The following is a 22,457-nucleotide window of genomic DNA, read 5'->3' on the forward strand; positions in this document are numbered from 1 at the left end:
GGGGAAAACTTGGGGTACCAGGCAGTTTCTTTCGGGAAAAGTAGACTGTTTTCTTTGGCCATCGTATGATCTAGTAATTCCTTCCTCCCTCCCTTCCATTTGTCTTTAAGTAAACTCTATGCCCAACATGGGGTTTGAACTAATGACCCCGAGATCAGGAGTTGCATTCTCCACTGACTGAGCCAGCCGGGTGCCCTAGTCAATTAAAAATAAACACAAAAATTCAGGCATCTTTTCAGATTAGGTTTAATTAGTCCAAGGACAAATTAACTTGTGAACTTGTTCTTTTCATTTGCTGTTAAATTTCAGTTTCAGAAATGTTTTCCTTAAATGGAAATCCTAAAGGATTTTTCTGCCCCTGCAGAGGTAATTCCCAAACCTTCTCTTAGAATATCCCTGAGTAATTGTATTGATCACAAATCAGAGTTATTGATCTTAATTTAGAGAAGAAAGTGAGATAGAAATCAAGCAAAAAACTCGTCTGAGCTCTGAAGGTAGGGATCATTTTTCTAGAATTAAAATAAGCTAATTATTTTTTAGAAACTCTTAAAGAATATTGGTTGAATTCTTAATGTGTATGAATTGAGATGGACCAACTTTTTTCTACAGGAGAGAGAATCTCGTGAACATCTCCGTTTAGGGTTGTTGGGCCTTCCTGCCCCTAAGAATGACTTTGAAATTGTTCTGCCAGAAAATGCTGAGAAGGAGCTGGAAGACCGTGAAATAGATGATACTTACATTGAAGATGCAGCTGATGTGGATGCACGAAAGCAGGTGGGTAATTGTGCTAGAAAGGAAGTGTGAAGTTGCTGAGTATGTCGGTGGGCTGAGACAATAAAGAATGGTCATTAAATGTGTCAAGATCCTTCCTTAAAAAAAAAAAAGTTTCTTCAGTATTTAAAGAGATTTCTCTAAAGTAAATTACTTACCATTATTAATAACATAAAATCGTGTAATTAATAATATACCGAGAATATCTTGATAGGCGTTCTTAAGATGTGTAGGTATGTGTATGTATGTATATAATTTAAATACCTCCTATCGGATTTGTGATGCCTCTTTAATATACACATAAGTAGTCTTTTATTTTATTTTATTTTTTTGATTTTATTTTATATTAGTGTGCAGGGGGGACAGGGAAATTTCGAGTGTGTCAGAATAATAATAGTAACATCTTATACTGATACATCTCATAGTTATTTATTTGCACATACCAACCTGGTGATGTAAATAGGATAGGTATTAGCTTCATTTTAGAAGTAAGGAAATAATCTCAGGTTAATTAACTTTCCCGGCTTTGATATTTGGGAAGTGGTGAATCTTGATTTCACACTGAGGTCATGTGACCCCTCTTAGGACTTGTTTCTGCAGTCCCATTTCAGGATGATTTTAGAAGTTGAGTGATTTCATGGAACTGAAGTGCGAGTAGCATCAATACAAATATATTTTAGAAATCACACGAATGTGCTTTTAATACAGGATAATACTTTTTGTGTTTAGTTCTCTTAGTTACTTTGCCCTACATTTACTCTTAGAAATGCTGTGAAATTCTAATGTGTTAACTCACATAATTCATGATTTAAGAATCAGAAGACAACACATTCATTGGTTGGCTTTTTAAATTAAAAATCACTAACTTTTGGGGTGGAAGTGAGGGTTGTATTGCAGGAGGAACAATTGAGAGTCCCTTCTAAGTTTAGGATTCCAATTTATTTATTTTTAATTTTTAAATTTTATTTTAATTCCAATATAGTTAGCATACAGTGTAATATTAGTTTCAGGTGTACAATGTAGTGATTCAGCACTTCCGTACATACACATCACCCAGTGCTCATCACGGCAAGTGCACTCCTTCATCCCCAGCACCTGTTTCACCCTTCCCCCCACCCACCCGTCTGTTAACCGTCAGTTTGTTCTCTGTAGTTAAGAGTCTGTTTCTTGGTTTGTCTCTCTCTTTTTCCTTTTGCTAGTTTTATTAAATTCTATATATGAGTGAAATCATACGGTACTTGCCTTTCTCTGACTGACTTATTTCAGTTAGCATTATACCCTGTCTCCATCCATGTTTTTGCAATTGGCAAGATTTCATTCTTCATGGCTGAAGGCTGAATAATACTCCGTTGTAGTGTGGGTGGGTGTGTATCGTGTCTTCTCTATCCATACACACACAAACACACATGTGTATGTACATACAAACATACATACTGATATCACATCTTTATCCATTCAGCTATCCGTGGACACGTGGGCTACTTCCATAATTTGTTTATTGTAATTAATGCTGCCCTAAACATAAGGGTGCATGTATCCCTTTGAATTAGTGTTTTTGTGGTTTTTTGTGTAAATGCCCAGTAGTGTGATTGCTGGATCGTAGGGCAGTTCAATTTTTAACTTTCTGAGGAACTTCCCATACTGTTTCCCACAGTGGCTGCACCAGTTTGCATTCCTGCTAACAGTACAGGAGGGTTCCTTTTTCTCCACATCCTTGCCAACACTTGTTGTTTCTTATGTTTTTGAAGTTAGCCATTCTGACAGGTGTGGGTGATATCTTATTGTAGCTTTTTAAAAAAGTTTTTTAAGTAGTCTCCACACCCAATGTGGGGCTTGAACTCACGACCCTGAGAACAAGAGTCAGATGCTCTGCCAACTGAGCCAGCTAGGTGCCCCTATCTCATTGTAGTTTTGGTTTGCATTGCCCTGTTGATGAGAGACGTTGAGCGTCTTTTCATGTGTTCATTAGCCATCTGGATGTCATCTTGGAGAAGTGTCTGTTCACATCTTCTGCCCATTTTTTTTCTTCGGCCCATTTTTTAATTGAATCATTTGTTTTTTGGTGTTGAGTTGTGTAAATTCTTTATATATTTTGGATACTAACCCTTTATCGGATATGTCATTTGCAAATATCTTCTCCCATTCAACAGGTTGCCTTTTAGTTTTGTTGATCATTTCCTTCAGTGTGCTGCAGAAGCTTTTAATTTTGATGTTATTCCCATAGTTTATTTTTGCTTTTATTTCCCTTGCCTCAGGAGGCATATCTAGAAAAATGTTGCTACAGCTGATGTCAGAGACATTACTGCCTGTGCTCTTTTCTAGGATTTTTATTAGGATTCCAGTTTAAACAAGAGAAGAATGACTGTCTGATGGATGGAGCCATGTAAACTTGGAGAATGCTCTAGTAGCTGTTGGCAGTTGTTAGTTTGTATTGTAAGGAGAGAATGAACAGACTGATTCTGTTGCCTTATATTGTTTTTCTACAAACTTACACAGATTTCTGTAGCATTAGCTCTTGAGCATACATGTTCTTATAAAGTGTTTTCAAGTCTAATGAAATGTGGCAAATACTGCATAGCTGTAATAATGGATATAACAATAATTTTTTAAGGCTATACGAGAGGCAGAGCGTGTAAAGGAAATGAAACGAATGCACAAAGCTGTCCAGAAAGATCTGCCAAGACCATCAGAAGTAAGTGTTAGAATTTCTGGCTTAGGAAGTTTTAAGTTTCTTCTTATATGATTGATGTTTTTATATCATTCATAAGGTCTATAAAACATAATTTTATCTACTTTCTGGAATATAGTAAAGCAGTTCCCAGATTTAATCTCTAAAATGTTTCACTGGTACAAGTAAGACTTTAGAAGGGGAAAAAAAAAGTTCCTTTTGAAAATGTAAAACTGCTATTTAATTCACGCTAGAACAAGTAATAGCATCCGTATTGCAGTGATATGTTTGGTAATTGTACTTGTTTTAAAATTTTAGGTAAATGAAACTATTCTAAGACCCCTAAATGTAGAACCACCTCTAACAGATTTACAAAAAAGTGAAGAACTAATCAAAAAAGAAATGATCACAATGCTTCATTATGACCTTCTACATCATCCTTATGAACCATCTGGAAATAAAAAAGGAAAAACTGTAGGATTTGGTACTAATAATTCAGAACACATTGCCTATCTGGAACATAATCCTTATGAAAAATTCTCCAAAGAAGAGCTCAAAAAGGTATGATTCAACAGGAATGTTTTAGTCTTTATAAAGTATTTATTAAGTACTATGTATCAAGGACGAACGTGAGCTTTATTTTCTCATGCTGATATTTATAAACAAATGAATTATGTGATTAGGAGATAAACATTCATATTAAGTGTTAGGAAGAAGACATACTTGACCACGCCCCCTCCCCTTCTGTACTAGGGCTCTTCAGGTGATCACTGGCTTAGGTGGCAAGGTGTTCTTGTTTCATGGGTGTATGTCTGATGTACGGTTGCTGTGATTGCCATTTCCTGTGTTTAACTCTGCTACTTCTGAGTAGAATTGAATGCCTTTAAAACTTAAATCTCATTTATTTAGATTAATATGAAAAAGCAAGCATATATTCAAAATGTTTCTTTCACCTAGTCAGAGAAAGGAAATACTGTTTACTGAATTTCTTTCCCTCACAGGATTTCCCACTATCCTTTTGGATAAGTAAATACAGAAACGTTTTCAAGTCTGTCCTGCCTCTTCCTCCATATGCATTTGATTATTTCTGCTTTGACAGAGCAAACAGCTGTGACCGTGAATAGAATCTGTTCCATGGTATGAGAAAATACAGTTGGTGCCGTGGCTGGAAGCAGAGTGCTCATTAGCTTTACTCATTTTTCTGTAGGCCTTAGCCCGGAGGGGCGGTGACAGACCTGTTGATTGGTATGGGCTATTGCATACTTGGGAGAAACTACCCATAAGATATCTTTTTTCTATCTTCTCTCCAGTTCTTTCCCTCTGCCTTTTTCTTACTTTCTGTTTTACTTGTTGCAGAAGTAATGCGTGTTTATTAAAGGATTTTTAGAAAATAGAGAAAGGAAGGGTTTAAATTTATATCTGAACAGTTCGCCCCTGATTTCTGAATAACTCTTGAGTTACTCTTTTTTAGCAAGTGCAATGGGAAACCGACATCTGTTGAGGGCCTGTTCCTGTGGCAAGCACATTTAATAATCGGACTGAGGTTGAGAATTACACTCTGAATTCCATACTTGAACAATCTCCTCTCTTTAGAGTAAAAATAGGGGAAGATGGGATTTAAGAATTTGTGTATGGAAACCTGAAATAAGGATCACATCGTGATCTCTTGTTGCCTGATAGAAGGTTCTATAGGGGGTAGATTCTAATAAAATTTTTGAAAATAATAATTGTAGGTAGTGCTTTGGAATTATTTGAAACCATTACAGAGTAGTTTGATTATTCTTTTATATTTTATGTATGTATTTATATTCCTCTGTGTTCCAAAAAGAATTGGAAGGAGCTGTTTACTTAGCAGATTCTTTATGGAGAGTTTAAAGATAACTTAGTCAAACTCTCTTCTAATAATTACAAGAGCGGAATTTGTAAATTTTTATTATGTACAGTTTAGGAGTGATATACCGTATTTCTTATGAAGTGTCAGATTTTCATTAAAGATGTTAAAATTGGTTTGTTCTCATTATTTCCACTCAGAGATACTGTTTTAAAGAATCTGTTCTGTATCTTCTATAGACATGATTTTCCATTGTTTTAAGTATATATTTTGGTCTTATTTTCTGATGTATTAGAATGATTGAAAGCTTCCTTTAAGGCACAAAAAAATAGTTGTCAGTTTTGATCCATGAAACAAAGGGCTGGAAAAAGTTCATGTGGTACGCTCATGGAGTCATTGTGTCTGACGTTGGGCTAGGCTCTGTATGTATATTGTATCACTTAATCCTAATAACAAACATGTCAGGTAGGTATTATCCTCATTTTCCAGATGAGAAATGGGCTCAGAGATGTTAAGCAAGTTCAGACAGCTCCTTAAATGGTAAAGCTATGATTTGTATCCAGGCCTGTCCAACTCTTATCCCCCTCATTCTGTCATTTTAAGCTTTCTTTAGTAGTAAGTAGAAGCTGGTCTGTGATCCATTATTTTTTGATCTGTGCCTCCACCTCATTCTCTGGCAATGTCAGCGGCATTTCATCAGATGAGAAAAAAGGCATGTATCAAAAGAAATGCCTAGTTCCCCTTCACAATCCTGTGAACTCTAATGTGTAGGGTGGGATTGGGAGAGTGGAAGGAGCACAGCCAAGCGTAGGTACCATTTGGCTTGGGCATGTTCTTGCCTTGCTTTTCTTAGTGATGTGTTTTTGAACAAGTTGCTGAATCTCTCTGAGCCTTAGTTTCATCACCTTTAAAATGAGGTTGATATAGCTACTTTTAAGGTGTGTGGTATTTGGAGCGAATGTAAGTGAAACCTTTAGACTGAAGTGTCCCTGGCATCTGTAGATAGCCAAGAGATGGGGCCACTGTTACAGTGAGTGAAGGCAAAGGAGGTTTATGTTACTGGGGATACATGGACGCTTGCCTTTTTAGCTCCGCCTGCACCAGCCTATTGGCTCCTTAATTCTTTGCTTAAGTATTGTTCTTCCCTTCCACAAAAAACAACTAGCCAACCCAAACTCCTTGCCTTTACCCAAAGAAAGAGGAAAAACTAGTTTTTTAAAGCTCTCTCTTGATGGCAAGCTATTTTAGTACCCAGACTTTACTGAAATTATTACTGTCCACAGGCTCAGGACGTTCTGGTGCAGGAGATGGAAGTGGTCAAACAAGGTATGAGCCACGGAGAACTCTCAAGTGAAGCTTATAACCAGGTGTGGGAAGAGTGCTACAGTCAAGTTTTGTATCTTCCTGGGCAGAGCCGCTACACACGGGCCAATCTAGCTAGCAAAAAGGACAGGATTGAGTCACTTGAAAAGAGGCTTGAGGTTGGTATCCTTTTCAAATTCTAATTTAAAGTGTATCTTGATTGAAATAATGAACCAAATAATACCACTGAAGACAATTTCAGAAAAGTAGACCTGGGTGATTGTTGCTTTTGCAATTTTTTTAAAAGTCTATTTATTTGTTTTAGTAGCCTCTACACTCAGTGTGGAGCTCGAACTTGCGACCCTGAGATCAAGAGTTGCATGCTCTTCTGACTGAGCCAGCCAGGTGCCCCTTGCTTTTGCGGTTCTCGAGGGAAGACTACACTGAAGTGTTTGATCATCTTTGACTTTCATTGGTTTTCAGAATTGCTGGCCTTCATGATAGAGAGTGTCCTCCAGGTTGATCACAGGTCCAACAGAACCTTTTAAATGTGGGAGCAGGAGACGAGAAGTTAACAGTAATCACCCAGAACAGCGGACTTCAGTGCTGGGACAGAAGGGAGCTAGAATAAGGAGGGGGCGCAGCGGTACCAAGAAGCTGTCTTTTTCTATAGCCAAGGGAGCATATTTATAGAACTTTGGTTCCTTTCTGTTCATCCTCTGATTGCTTTTTTGTTTGTTACGGAGAGAGCCCTGAGCTGGATTATTTTAGACAATGGCTTCTGTGATTTTTTCACATCTGAGGAAATGTTGAAATGTACTAGATGGGGAATTCATGGCATATGGTTTCTTAATACAGTCTGCGTGTTTTGAATTCCAGAATCTGTGTAGGCATTTTGCCAAGGGCATGTAAACTGTGGTTCGTGGACCACTAGGCTGCCTTGTGGATTCTTAATGGTGGTCTTTAGGGATGTTTCTGAGGCCAGGGTGGAATGGGGGATCTAGGGGTGCTACAGGCAATCACATGAAGAAATGGCCTCAATTTCCTCTTATGTGATTACCAATTTCTTTTTACAGAAAGCAGGTTGGAAAATATTTTTATTTAGGGTTAAAATAAAAAATGGTGATATTACTTGGGAGGGGTTGGTGCTGTGTGGGCCTAGGGAAATGAACAGGAAAAAGCATTCTTTGATTATGAAATTATTATTATTTTTTTAAAGATTTTTTAATTTATTTGACAGAGAGAGAGACAGCCAGCGAGAGAGGGAACACAAGCAGGGGGAGTGGGAGAGGAAGAAGCAGGCTCATAGCAGAGGAGCCTGATGTGGGGCTCGATCCCATATCGCCGGGATCACGCCCTGAGCCGAAGGCAGACGCCCAACCGCTGTGCCACCCAGGCGCCCCTGATTATGAAATTATTTTAAGTCCAAATTTTACTTTTAAGACCACATGTATAGGCACCTGATGATTAACACCTTTGAGCCTCTTTTATCGTTTAGTGGGAAATTATTTTCGGTTTGAAGTAATTCTCATCTTGGGTGAAGTCTTTGCAATCCAGTTACTGCTAGTTACTCCAGTTGTATTTCTAACTTCCAGCAGGGTGTGCTGTTGTGCTGTGTTTTAATTCACGATTTAAAGTCAGGCAAAGGAGAACATCAGTGGTTACATTTTAAGTTCTATTTTCTGTTGTGCAGGCTTCGTTTCTTATTTATAAATGGTAGTTAGTGTAATCCTGATCTAAGGTCACATCATAATTGATTAGAAAGTTATTTGGAAAGCTTCCTTGTAACATTGATACATAAATACTTTGGTCTCTCACTTAGTTTGAAAAGCTTCTCATTTGAGGTGGGTAAACTTTTTCTGCCTCAAGTGGTAAGGACATTTTGTGCTCTTTAAGATATAAAAAAAGTTTTTTCCTAAATCTCATTTACTTTGTTGAGGCACTAACTTTCATGACAGCAAATAAATGTGTCACAAAGTGAGTGGTGCCATAAAGTACAGTAATTTTTATTTTTATGTTGAATTGGTCTTGTGCATTTTGAAGGGAAAAATACAGAAAGAACCACTGCTGTTCTTTTGGAGATTTATTTGGGTCGTTTATGAGCAACCATTAAAAACATGTGGTTCTCTTTGTTCAGTTCAGTACCAGGAACTGAAATCTTCCGTTGAACTATTTTTGTTGAAGGATTGGTGATTTTGGAAGAATATTCATAAAACAGTCTGAAGTAATTTTTCTTTTCTTGACTTCTGGATAACTTACTTTATTGTTTACCCAGCTAGTTACTTTTAAAGAATATGTAATCAAATCCTTTAATTTAGTAAACTACACTTATTTCAAATGAAAGTTCATTAAATCTTTAAAAAGAAGAAAAGAGACTCAAAAACCCAAATAAACAAATCCCCCATTTTATTTGTATCCATCCCTAATTCAGAACTAGGTTTGTGTTAGCTTATTTTAGTTTTTGAAGACACAATTCTCCTGGTTTGAAATACATAAATATTTTATTTCAATTGTGGTAATTCTTTCATCATTTCAGTTGATTGCTAAATTATAAACATTATTCAAAGTTTGTTGTGGGGAAGGAACTCCAGTCGTATTATATAAACTAAATGCTGTACTTAAATTATTCTTTCCACTCTTCGGTTCAGGGAGATATGCCTTTCTGTGCAAGCACGATGCACCATGGCTGCCAGTGTGTTTGATTTTTGCTGTCATGAACTTTGGAACAGTGAATCTAAATTATGGCCCTATCACAGTGTATCAGGCAAGATGAAATCCAGCTTTGTCGTGGTTGGTGTCTCCTAAATGGATTAAAAAATATGCCCCGAGGTTTATATTGGAGCTGGTCTTTGAGCCATTACTCATGATTAGTATTTGAAACGTAGAACTTAAATGAAAACCCTTAAGATATTCATTTAAAACTAATAAAACCATCTCAGATTTTATGTAGAATGTGGTGGGTGGTATAAGGAGTCTGTTAAATGCATAGAATCGGCATGTAGTCACAGGTCAGAAGTAAGCGGGAAAGACTTCAGAATTGTAACCAAGTTCAGGTATTTTACTCTGCTTTGGAGGCAGAATTAACTTTAGAATCTTGCCAAACATCTGTATGTAAAGGCAGCAGCAGCAAATAGAGATGATAGCTAATTATCAGAAATGGAAAAGTGAGAAAGCATAGCATGTTGAGGCCATTTAAATATGGTATTTTAATAACTTCTGAGGGCATTGTACGTGTAGAGTAGAGTGCTTGCTGTTTGTAGTGGTGCCCCAGATTTATTTAAAAAACAATTTCTGTTCAGGGCTCTTTCTTTCCTTCCTTCCTTCCTTCCTTTCTTTCTTTCTTTCTTTCTTTCTTTCTTTCTCTCTCTCTCTCTCTCTCTCTCTCTCTCTTTCGGATGGCTAAAAACAGTAGGAAAATTTTTATTAGATGGTAAAAAATAAAAGGGCTTTAGTACTTGATGTAATCATATGTTTAGTGACTATTACTGAGCATCTGCTATGTGCCAGCCCTTGTTCTAGCCCCTGGGAATACAGCAGGAACAAAGCAGACAAGCTCTGTGCTCTTGTGGACTTCAGTTATCTGGAAAATGCTTCATGTGGAGAACCTCATTTTCTGATGATGCCAGATAAATGAGTCATTACTGTATTTGGGAAGTGCAAATAGAATTTGAAGTGTTCTAATTTGTTTCCACTTTAAGTGGAAATAGGAAATCGTCTGAAGACATAATTATTTTGAGTGAAATAATTTCCAGTAGGTGCAAAAGTGAAATGAGAAGTCTGAATTTAGGCCTGCTATTAAATTTAATAGTATTTGAAATAGTATCTAAACTGCTGTGTTGAGGAAGTTTGGCTGAAAAGTAGATTTTGTCATGTTAGCTATAAAAACGGAAAGGCTTTCCTTAGAGGTGGAAAGTAGGTCCAGAAGTAATACTTCTCCCTGTATTTTACTGGCACAGTCAGCTTAGTCAAGAAATATTATGTAACATCGACTTCTTGGAAATAAAGTAACTTAAAGAACACAGATAACACATTTAAAATCTTTCTCAGTGTATTTGTAGAACTCTTACGAGGACCCCTGCCTTTACTGAACGGTTATATTTCAGCAAAATTGGCTGCACAATGGATCATATTTTCTCAGTGATTGTCGTTATAAAGTCAGATATTTTTACATAGGAAAAAATTCACCCTTAATATTTTAAAGAGTGAAAGCTTAGGGTAAAGATCAGGTTGTTGGGCAAATCTGGGTGGAGGACCATATGTTGTAGTCACTCGGCAGGTTTATGTTCCCTTGTGGGTATGTGTGGGGAGGGGTGACAGGACACAGGAGAGAAGTTTCTAGTACTCTGGAACACTCCCTTTCTCAAGTTCTGCTCTTTGCCTTGACCCTTAAAGGCACTGACAGATTTCTTGGTGGTTTTATCAAGAACTCCAGAGCTGGATCAGAGATCTCCTTGGTACAATTGAGTTGCTTCTATTATGCCTCAACATTGAGTTGAATTTGTTTCATGTGTTTCATTTCCTAACTCATGCAGATGTAAAGTGCTCTTGGTGTTGCGTTGTTGGTACATTACTGCTCTTGAAAAGGCTTTTAGTAAGGTTTTGCCTCACCGCTTAGCTTGCTTTGTGGGGATGCAGCCTGGTGGTTGCTAACTCGGGGCGATGCTAGCAATAATCAACTTACTTGGACCTGCAGCTCCTCAGTGTGGAGAAGGTTCACTGATAGAACTTAATGCTAGGGAGTAGTACAGAGATTAAAGGAAAGGCGTTCATGGACTCTTGTTGTTTGCAAACATTTCCGTGGTTGAACCACATCGTTACTACTATAGGCTCATGTTGCTAAATGATGGACTAGGAAGTGGAGCTGCCATCAACTCTGTATTTATTTTGGGTATCCTTAAACCTGTTTTTCCAGTGGGATAAAGTTATATTCCGGGCCCCCGAGCAAGAGTTTCACTGAGGGATGCTCTTAATGTTTCTGAACCTTACTGTAACGGACTTTAACTGAAGACGGTATTGGAGACCCAAGGATAATGTGTTTATTTTGGAATTACTTAAGCTTAGTAACCTTAACAAACTGAGTGAGTTTGAAAGTAACAATTACACTTTTATAAGTCCCATACAGCCCCCTTTTGTAATGACCCGAGGAAACACTTATGGTTCCACTGATTCATCTCCTGGGGACCATCAGTTTTCCATTGGTCTCTGGCCAGTCTTTTTTAGACAGTTTCTCTTCTATGCATTTAAAAAATAACATTTGTAGGCGTTTTACTAAAAATAATACCTGTACTTTGTAGAAAATTTAAAAAGAAATTAAAAAACAATTTGAAAAGAAGCCTACCATCCAGACATAATCACCTTAAACATTTTGAGGGGTGCGTATGTGTGTATGTATATATTTATATATACGTGTGTGTGTATATATGTGACTAAAGATAGAAAAAAATTACCATATGCATTTATGTATAGATGAAAGGAGGAAGGTGTTTAGAACTGAATTGGAATCACCGTATACTACTTTGTTAATTTAATAGTATATTATTATAAATATCATTTAAAAAAAAAAGAAACCTGATCACTTGCTCTCATTTATAAGGTTGTGGCAAAGAACAGCTTTGGCAAAATCCCCAAGTAATTATATACTAGTTATATTCTGCCCAACTTCTTAAAAAGTTGTTAAATAACCTTTTCTTCCCTGTAAAATTTTTCTGAGAGATGTTTGTTTTCTTATGATTTTATAGCTTGTTGAGAATAAAATAATTAGGAATTTAAAAGTATAAGCTGGGAAAAGGCAAAGCTTTTCTCAAGTGTCAAATAAAATTCTTGTAGGCTAATGTCTCAGTCAGGGAAAGAATGATGGGCAGATCCATTAATTAAGATCTTGTTTATGTGTGTCTAGAATAACTTGTTTTTCAGGGAACTGTCTGGTGGCATTAAGCCATTTAGACCCACAGTTTGAATTTCTTCAGGCATGTTTGCATTTCAGGGGCTGAGGCAAGGAGGACAGTTCAGTTTATTAGTAGTGGCATGGCCTAATGTGTTGAACTTTCAAGTAGGACACATTCCGTAGCTTCTTCACTTAGTCACTGTGTGGCCCAGGGCAAGTTACTTAACCTCTCTGAGCCTCAGATTTCCTTACCTGTAATATTTGGGTGGCTAATAGTTTTTATCTCACAGAAGTGAGAGTTTGAGATACTGTAAGATTAAATGAGCTACTGTGTGCCTAGCAAATAGCGAGGTTTAGGGAATAGAAATTCTCTTCTCCTGTCTCTTCAGGTCTGTTACCACCCTTAGTGTTATCTGGATTGGATTAAACTTGGTTTGATACTTTCAGATATCAAGAAGTAACTTCAGTACTTTAACAACAGGGTGGCTGAGTTTTTATTCTATAAATTTTGATGACGGTCTGAAATTTGAGACATGGGTTGATTTTCACAGAGAGATTGAGAAAGGCTTAAGGCTCAGATTTTGGTTAGTGTAAATGTATTTTAACATAATTGTGGATTGTAATTTAACATTTCATATATACATTTTGGTGTGTTGAAATCGTTGACATACTGGTAAATTTCGATGTTTCTTCTATTTCATTGTATTGATGTTTCATGGTTTGTGGTGTACAGTCTTAACAAAATAGCCTCTGCAGTAGATAACTGAATTTGAATTTTGTAGAACCTTTTATTACAGGAGTTTTCAAATATACCCTAACGTGGATTAGTGTAATGAGTCCTCAAGTGTTAGCATCCAGCTAGGGGTATCAACTCATAGCCACTTTTGTTTCATATGTTATTCTCCCTTTCCCATTATTTTGAAGCAAATTCCAGACATTGTATTGTAAAACTGAGTTACGGTACATGAAATTTGTCAGTTTGGTGTCTCCCACACATTGATATGTAGACACATTCTCATTTACCTCCCCTTTTGGAATGAATTTTACTCTTTCATTTTGGATGTAGTCAGCTTTAATTATATCAGGTGTTGTCCCACTTTAATTTTCTCATAGTTACAGTTTTCTTTTTAAGATTTTATTTATTTGAGAGAGAGAGAGAGACAGAGATAGCGACAGGGAGAGGGAGAAGCAGGCTCAATCCCAGGACCCTGAGATCATGATCTGAGCCAAAGGCAGACACTTAACCCACTGAGCCACTCAGGTGCCCCTAAGTAGAGTTTTCTTTTTCTTTTTTTCTTTTTCTTTTTCTTTATTTTTTCTTTCTTTTCCTCTCTCTTTCTTTCTTTCTTTCTTTCTTTCTTTCTTTCTTTCTTTCTTTCTTTCTTTCTTTCTATCTCTTTCTTTCGAGATTTTATTTATTTATTTGACAGAGATAGAGACAGCCAGCGAGAGAGGGAACACAAGCAGGGGGAGTGGGAGAGGAAGAAGCAGGCTCATAGTGGAGGAGCCTGACGTGGGGCTCGATCCCATAACGCCGGGATCACGCCCTGAGCCGAAGCAGACGCTTAACCGCTGTGCCACCCAGGCGCCCCTCTATCTTTCTTTCTTTCTTCCTTTCTTCCTTTCTTTCTTCCTTTCTTTCTTTCTTTCTTTCTTTCTTTCTTTCTTTCTTTCTTTCTTTCTTTCTTTCTTTCTTTCTCTTCTTTCTTTCTTTCTTTCTTTCTTTCTTTCTTTCTTTCTTTCTTTTTTAAAGATTTTATTTATTTATTTGACAGAGAGAGAGAGACAGCCAGTGAGAGAGGGAACACAAGCAGGGGGAGTGGGAGAGGAAGAAGCAGGCTCACAGCGGAGCAGGGAGCCCGGAGCAGGGAGCCCGATGCGGGGCTCGATCCCAGGACCCCGGGATCACGCCCTGAGCCGAAGGCAGACGCTTAATGACTGAGACACCCAGGTGCCCCCTAAGTACAGTTTTCTAATAGTGAATTTTATTCAGGATTACTAGAAATTTTGTGCTGATACATATTTAAAGCATAAGCATCCATTATAACCATATCTGGTGTGTTTGTCTGGTGACAAGTTAACAAAGTATTTAATCCTATCTCCAGTCCTATCTTTGCTACTATCTCTGTTAGATGTTTTAAGAAGAATTTGAAGTGCATTTCTAAATGCAGATAAGGATTTGAAAAAAAAAATTTGTGAGAACTTTTTGTAAGTAAGTTCTAACAAACTGTCCAAGCTCCTTAATATTGTTTTGTTCAAATTAAGTTGTCCTTCAGAAAGGGCAATTGCTAATACTTAATCTTTTTAGAAGGGCTTAGAAATATGAATTTGGTTAAGTCACAGTCTGGTTTTTCCTGAATTTTTTTTTTTTTAAAGATTTTATTTATTTGACAGAGACACGGAGAGAGGGAACAGAAGCAGAGGGCGAGGGAGAAGCAGGCTTCCTCCTGAGCAGGGAGCCTGACGCAGGGCTCGATCCCAGGGCCCTGGGATCATGACCTGAGCCAAAGGCAGCCGCTTAATGACTGAGCCACCCAGGCGCCCCTGATTTTTTCGTATTTTAAACAATAAGGTCTTACACCCTGTTGGCCTTTAATGTTTCTGTGGCGTATGAGTATGGGGTGGGGGAATTGGACTAATTTAAGGCAGTTCTGTTCCATGAATGCGTGTGCGCTTCATGTTTGAGGTTTCTTGGCTAGAAAAAAGCCAGACCTTACAGGTTAGTATTTTTCCCTCCTAAAGCACATTGAGCAGGCATAGGTTGAAAAAGGGTACAGATGCTCTTCCTTCACATTTTAATGATCTGACGGCAGATGTAAGGTAACTGAGCCTAAATTGAATATTAAAAGCCGCATTTAATTTTTTCTTATACTTTTCGTGACTAAATTTATGTAGTTATTGGACTATAAATTAATATTTTCCTGTGCTTAATTTTTTTTGGTATAATTTATTTCCGTATTTGCTTGGAACCTTAGTACAATATTTGAGCCAGAAGATTTTATATAAAGCTTGAGCTAAATTAAATAAAATTGTTGGCATGAAATGGAAGCTAGCAACTTTGCAGTTTTAAAATCCTTGATAGTTTGGGAAGCATAAATGACTCAGCTGTACGCGGTGAGGTAATCCCCAAATACAAGGTACCGGTCATTCTCAATGTGCCTTGATGACTAATTATGTTTCAGAACATAAGTATTATGCTGTTGTACCAAATTGAAAATTGAATATCCATGGAGTGCAGTGCATAGCTAAGTGAGTTATCCTAACCAATGAAAATGAAAATTTGTATGTCTAATTTTTAAAATGTGCTATGTGTAGGGGCGCCTGGGTGGCTCAGTCGGTTAAGTATCCAACTCTTGATTCCGGTTAGGTCATGATATCAGGGTGGTGTGATCGAATCCTGTGTAGGGCTCCGTGCTCAGCAGGAGTTTTTTTCCCTCAAAAAAAACGTGCTGTGTGTATTAATTTGAAATTCTGTGCTGCTCATGTTAGGGGTTTTGGAATGTTTATTTGAATCCACATATGATTAGAGTATCTTAGAACGTGCTGGATTATAGTATAAGGAATTGGGTGCAACTCCATCCTGATTGCCTAGTATAGTCATCTGGGGGCTTTAAAAATATCAAGGTCTTTGACCATTTAAATAAGGGTCTCTGGGTTTAGGGCACTGGCACTGGTAGATTTGAAAAGCTCTGTGGGTGATTCTAAAGTTGAGATGGGGTTGAAAGCCACTAGCTTGAGAACACGTGTTTCAGTACCCGGTATGTGTTACTTGCTGTGGTTGTCCTCAAGAGGCAAACTGCTCTCTTATAAGAAGGAATTAGCTCTTTTTCCTTGCTTTATTTCCAGGAAGGATTCTGGGTCATTTTTTTATTAAAGTTGGAATTTTAAGGTTTTAAAACCTCATCATTAGTCCCTTGGTTCATTAGAGAGGGGAGAGCAAAATGGTTAAACTCTTAGTCTATATAAGATAATTGTAATCAGACCTGCCAAGTTTGTTAACCCTTTCCTCTCTGCCAGTCACTGGGAGGCTAAGAGCTTTGACATCCTTTATCTTACTTAAGCTCCATAATAACTTATAGCAGTGATTGCCATTTTGCTGATGGGGAAAGGAAGACAGGTTAAATAACTGAGAACAGTGGGTGGCAGTGCTGGGTGGCAGGAGTGACTGCCCCCTCTCCTGTGCTGTCTGACTCCACAGAGTGTTTCCTTAGACAACACATTGTTGCTGTGGAACTTACTTTGATTTGTTATCTATTAGAGGAAAATGGCTCCTTCATAAAGGGCATTATTTATTCTTCAAATGAATTGCAGACGAATAAAAGCTTATTGGCTTTTTATGGATTATCATTTGGGTGTACATTATCTTAAAACTACTTAGTTTTTTTTTTTTTTTTTTTAAGATTTATTTGTCAGAGAGAGCACAAGCATGGGGAGCAACAGGCAGAGGGGGAAGCAGACTCTCCGTAGAGCAGGGATCCTGATGCGAGACTCGATCCCAAGAGCCCGGGATCATGACGTGAGCCGAAGGCAGGTGCTTAACTGGCTGAGCCACCCGGGTGTCCTGAAACTACTTAGTTTTGGAGTCACTTGATGGAATCAGTTGAGGCGGGGTGGGGGAGTGGAGGGAGGGAGGGAAGAAAAAAAGAACAGACACATGCATAAGAAATTAACGCAGATTTAATGGTTATTCTTGTGGCTCTGACCTCATAATTTTAAGTTTTGTATGTTGAAAACATGCATTTGAAGATCACTTAAAGTAGGAAGTGATTATATTGTGGGATGTAGACTAGACGCCTGGAGTAGGTGTTAACCTGAATGGGATTCTGTAGTACACACCCTTTCCCTTCTCAGCCATCTCTCCTTGGGCTCTGTCAACTAGGGCTTTCTCTGCCCTGCATCAGCTCTAGAATTTTGTTGATACCTCGCTTTAGTTAATTGTCCTCCTCCTCTTCTTTTATGAGTTTGAATTCTTTTCCCCTAATTTTTAGAATGAGTTCAGGAGGCAGCCCATTTGTGCGCAGTATACATATTTAATAGGAAAACTGTCATCTCTCAGTTTTCTGGTGTTTTCACTTTTCAAAAACTAAAGATTTTTTTTCATTGCCAAATGTGATGCTCTTTTTCCTTTATGGGTTTTGTGCCACATTTAGAATTATAACATTATAAAAATAAACCAGTAGTTTTATAGTTTAAGGGGGTTACGTTTTGATTACAACTAGGGTGCGTTAATTGGACATTATTCAGTTGTTAAGAATGTACTGGATGTGTAATATAGGAGTGTATCTAACCCCGCTTTTACTGAGAAATGATGTTCATCCCTGTATAAACTTAAGGCATTCAGGATGATGGTTTGATTTATATGTGTTGTGAAATGATTACTGTGATAGATTCAGTTAACCCCCATCATCTCATGTAGATAAAATAGAAAGGAAGAAAGAAGAAAAAAAAGAAAACATTTCCTCTTGTGATGTTGAGGTTTACTCTCTTCACAACTTTCTGTGTATCGTACAGCAGTGTTAGCTGTAGTCAGCATATCGTGTAGAAGTACATTTTCGGGATAAAGGTGGTGAAGATGGGTCTCTGCCAGTCCCCAGATCAGTGCAGATTAATGATAGCAGAAGTTATTTTTGGAAGTAAATTAAGATTAGTTTTTCTTATACTCTGAAATTCACGCTTGCTTTGAAATTGAATCATGGGTGAAGTTATTATCGATAGATGATGTGGGACTAACCTGTGAAACCCTTCCAGTGCAAGACAGACCCTTCTGAGGGCAGATTTTGTGCTACGGTAGCTAAAATATAAGAATTCTAATGTACCTTTGCTTTGAGGGGTTAAATGAACTAATAGTCAACAGTGCCTTTTTAGTTCTGTCGTTTAGCCTGCTTTTCTCATGTCTGCTGATGTGGTCTTCCCTCGACCCCCAGATAAACAGGGGTCACATGACAACAGAAGCCAAGAGAGCTGCAAAGATGGAGAAGAAGATGAAAATTTTGCTTGGGGGTTACCAGTCTCGTGCTATGGGGCTTATGAAACAGCTGAATGACTTATGGGATCAAATCGAGCAGGCTTACTTGGAGTTACGCACTTTTGAAGAACTCAAGAAACACGAAGATTCTGCTATTCCCCGGAGGCTAGAGGTAACATTATGGCCTTGCAGCATTGCTTAAAAAGAGAACTGCAAAGAATTACCAGGGCTTTCCTGTTTTTTCTTTTTCCTGTGCAGACTGTTTCTGAAGTCAATACTGTCTGGCTTTTTTCAATGAGAGCCTGAAGTTGTTGACTCTCTTATCTAGAATTGTCTGTGTGTAGATGGATAGACCAGGCCAATGGTGGATACAGTGGCTTTTCCTTTACTAATTTTCTGGTTTGTACATCGATACACTGTGAAATAGAATAAGTAAGCCTTGTGATTTGTCCCCCTGAAGCTTCATCGCATCCCATTCTTGTAGCTCTCTGAGGTACATTAAACCACTGTCTGCTTTATAATCTAGGATGCTGGGAATAGAGCTGGTCATTCGAAAGCATGAAATTCCTTTGGCCAGATTTGGTTTAACTTTATTTCCCAAGTGTGCATTCTAGCTGCTGTCCGGATAAAGGGCAGTTGGGGCTTACTGAAGTGCATTAGTGGGTCTTGAGAGGATGACAGTAGCTTGTTTATTTTGAGATGGCAGCAAGGTGGTCGTTTGACCAGAGAATGGCTGCAGTACTGGTTTTAGTAGCACAAGTAGTTGCTGTTTCTTGTTTCTCTGGGGGAGTACTTAACGTCTTAAGAGTCATGACGTAGCTCAGCTGTTTGTAAGATGGATAAAGTACCATAAGATATTTTTAATTTTCAGTGTGCTTACATATGAAATAATTATTTAATATTTTTGTCTCTTCAAGTGTCTAAAAGAAGATGTCCAGCGACAGCAGGAAAGAGAAAAAGAACTGCAGCATAGGTACGCCGACTTGCTGCTGGAGAAGGAGACTTTAAAGTCCAAATTCTGAAGCATAGTTTATATTCTGTCACAAGATGAATTAACTGCTGGTTTTCATACTCTGGAAGGCCGAAACTGATGATTATCTTCATTGACAAATTTGCCCACAATCTGTGGTTTTTCAGTTGTTTATTTTAAATGATATTGATCTTACACAGTCTACGTATAAAGACTTCAACTCCACAAAACATTTTAGGGTTTAAATTATTAAGACGATCATTCTTTTAGCAGTGTCATATTTGCAAAATTTTTTTAATTTTGGCCTTTAATTTTAAAAGCCTGATTTTAAAGTGCTGCCTGTGAGTAAACTCTTGAATAAAAACAAAATATAAAAAATTGAGAGTGTAGCCTTTTGTTTGAAGTAATTAGATACTTAGAGTGCCCACAAACCAGCAAGTATGTACTCTGTGTCATATTTAATGAGTAACTCTTGGGTAATCAGAATGGCGATCCAGTATCTTAATTCCTTAAGAGGAGTCCTTTTGTGGCTTTGTTAGTTTTCACATAGAGTACACATTTCTCAGTACACTGACAAGATAGATTAACATTGTAACACCTCGGTTTTTTTTTCCCCCAGTATAACTTTAGGGAAGGTCTCTTCTCTGCCCAGCTACTCACACAGTTTATGGATTAGGACTCAAAAGATTTAATTTTTATCCACCTGTTCTTTTCTTGTAAATGTCTTTTTGACAAAGACATGTTAAAGATTAATTTCAATAAGGGTATCGAACTTTATTAAAACTTTGTGTTTATCTTAACAAGTTCATTACACAAGTGTAGAATTTGGGGAATGGGTAGGAGTGGGAAAGACCTGACTTTATAATTCACATGAAATCATTTGGGACAGTTATTCGTTGGGTACAAGTTCGGTATAGACTATACAACAATATGTTGGACTTATGAGGCAAATTTCCCAACCTTAAGAATCCCAGGGACTAAAAGGAGGGAAGGAGGGATTCATTCATTCATTCATTCATTCATTCATTCATCAGCTATTTGTTAACTGTATACGCAGTGTCAGAGTCGGGGAGATAGAACAATGAGTAAAATGGGCATGAGTCCTGTTCTGTGGTGCTTATAGTCCATTGGGAATTTTAGGTGATTAAAAATCAGATGTTTATCGAGTGACTCTTCTTATGTGCCAGGCACTTAGATAAGTGTTGGAGATAAACAGTTAAGACAAACTTCCTGCTCTCATGGAGGTGACAGTGTAGGAGGAGATACTCAGTATACCAGGAAAAGTATCAGATCATGAACTTCGATTCTATGGAGGGAATTAAAATAGGGTGATGGGAGATAGTGACTGGGGGCTACTTTAGGCTGGATGATCTGAAGAGTCTTTGAGGTGGTAATTTCTAAGGTAAGATGTGATTAACATCTTAGAAGGAGCCATTCTTGTGGGACTCAAAGAAGAGCAGTACCAGCAGAGTGAAGAACTAGCACAAAGCCCCTTTTGGGTGTTCGAGGAACAGAAAGGAAGACATGTGGCTGGAGTGTCATGAATACTATTTGAGTAAGGCCTACGTGTATAGGAGCATATTATAAGGCCTTGGTAAGAAATTAAGATTTTATTCTATTGTGGGAAGCTACGAGAAGATTCTGAGCAAAGGAATGATATTAGATTTGGTTTAGAAACATCCTATGGTCATACTGCATAATGTCTCACCAGGCTGAAGATAGGGAAGCCAGTTAGTTGAGGAGCTTGAAGCAGTAATCCAGGCAAACAGTAATACTGACCCAGACCAGGATAGAGGCAGTCCTGGTGGGGACATGTGCAAAGATTTGAGTGGTGGTAATTCTATGGTCTCATTGGACTATATATTTTTCTAGTATCTTAGTTGCTTAATTCTAGTACTTTTTCAGTAATTTCACATGGGTTTTCTAGGAAACGCTTTGATATCATCTATGAATAATGGTAATGTTTCTTCTAGCAGTTTAATTTTTGTTGCATGTTTTGTTGGCAGGAATGTTTAGAACAGTGTTAAATAATGCGGATGGTAGACGTTTCTGATTTTAATGGGAATGTCCATAGTATTTTACTTTTAGGTTGGCTGTCTTGAGTTACTCTGTATCTAGAAAGGAAATATCCCTCCGTTTTTCGTTTTTAAAGAATCTGAATTAGGATCGGCTCTGGAATTTTTGTCATATGTGCTTTTTGGATCTCTTAAGATGATCATATAGTTTTTTTCCCATTTAATTTGTTGATGACATATCAATAGATTTTCCAATGTTAAACCATCTCTGAAAGGAATCAGGTAGATTAATTACAATTTTTTTTTTTAAGATTTACATTTTACTTGTATCTTATGTAGACTTGAATGATATGGATTAAAATAGTTGATCTAATAATAAAGACTTACTTTGTTTTCAAAATTTGAAGTAATGCACATACTTATTGCCTAAAAAATGACCAAGGTTTGCGTAATTTTAAAACTGGCAGTCTCAGTGCATTGTAGATGGACGGTGAATGCTCTTGCCGGGTAGCAGTGCAACTGTAATTGGTAAACAGCTCTGCATTCTCTTTGTTAGTACCCTGTAAAACCCAGAGTTCTTTACCAACAGCACTCCGAGAGCGATTTTGGTAACTTTTCACATTCACATTTATCTTACTCTCTTACAGATTCATTAAGTGGTTGTGTTGAAACTAGTGTTGAAAAGGATGTTTAAGTCTCAGTAACTTTGGGACAGAAATTAAATCTGATAAAGAGCCAAAAAACCCATCAGCCTGAGTGAGATCTCGTCTTTGAAATATTAGAAATAACGCTGAGATAAGAAAATGCAGTCTCCAAAGAATAAATACCTAACAGCAGGTGTAGACTTAATGCTGTCCAACCATTTCATCCTCCCTTTTTTCACATCTATTTTTCTGGGAAAATTAGTTGTGGCGTATGTGATGTCCTGCAGTGCATTTCTCCTAAAATGTAGCTGCCCTATTGGCCCTGTAAAATTCGATTTTCTAGTAGGTTATTTAGGAAAATTGCATTTTTTTTTTTTTAAAGTAGGCTCCACACCTAGCACGAGCCC

At 37.6% G+C, this 22,457-nt stretch overlaps 1 protein-coding gene across 3 annotated transcripts in view; it reads left to right on the forward strand.

The window, feature by feature from the left end:
- Window positions 1–19,769, forward strand: part of CDC5L (cell division cycle 5 like) — a 44,550-nt gene extending 24,781 nt beyond the window's left edge. For 2 of the 3 annotated variants that reach the window (XM_026507335.4, XM_026507336.4), the window contains exons 11-16: window positions 610–774; window positions 3,383–3,463; window positions 3,758–4,000; window positions 6,554–6,751; window positions 18,381–18,593; window positions 19,339–19,769. In XM_026507335.4, the coding sequence (XP_026363120.1) occupies window positions 610–774; window positions 3,383–3,463; window positions 3,758–4,000; window positions 6,554–6,751; window positions 18,381–18,593; window positions 19,339–19,443 (1,005 nt within the window). In that variant the 3' untranslated portion in view covers window positions 19,444–19,769. The remainder of the gene's footprint in view (window positions 1–609; window positions 775–3,382; window positions 3,464–3,757; window positions 4,001–6,553; window positions 6,752–18,380; window positions 18,594–19,338) is intronic. The other variant, XM_044387188.3, reaches the window with a different exon arrangement.
- The last annotated feature ends 2,688 nt before the right edge of the window (window positions 19,770–22,457 follow it).

The sequence above is a fragment of the Ursus arctos genome, unplaced genomic scaffold, assembly GCF_023065955.2.
Source record: "Ursus arctos isolate Adak ecotype North America unplaced genomic scaffold, UrsArc2.0 scaffold_29, whole genome shotgun sequence".
In the NCBI taxonomy this organism is placed as follows: domain Eukaryota; kingdom Metazoa; phylum Chordata; class Mammalia; order Carnivora; family Ursidae; genus Ursus; species Ursus arctos.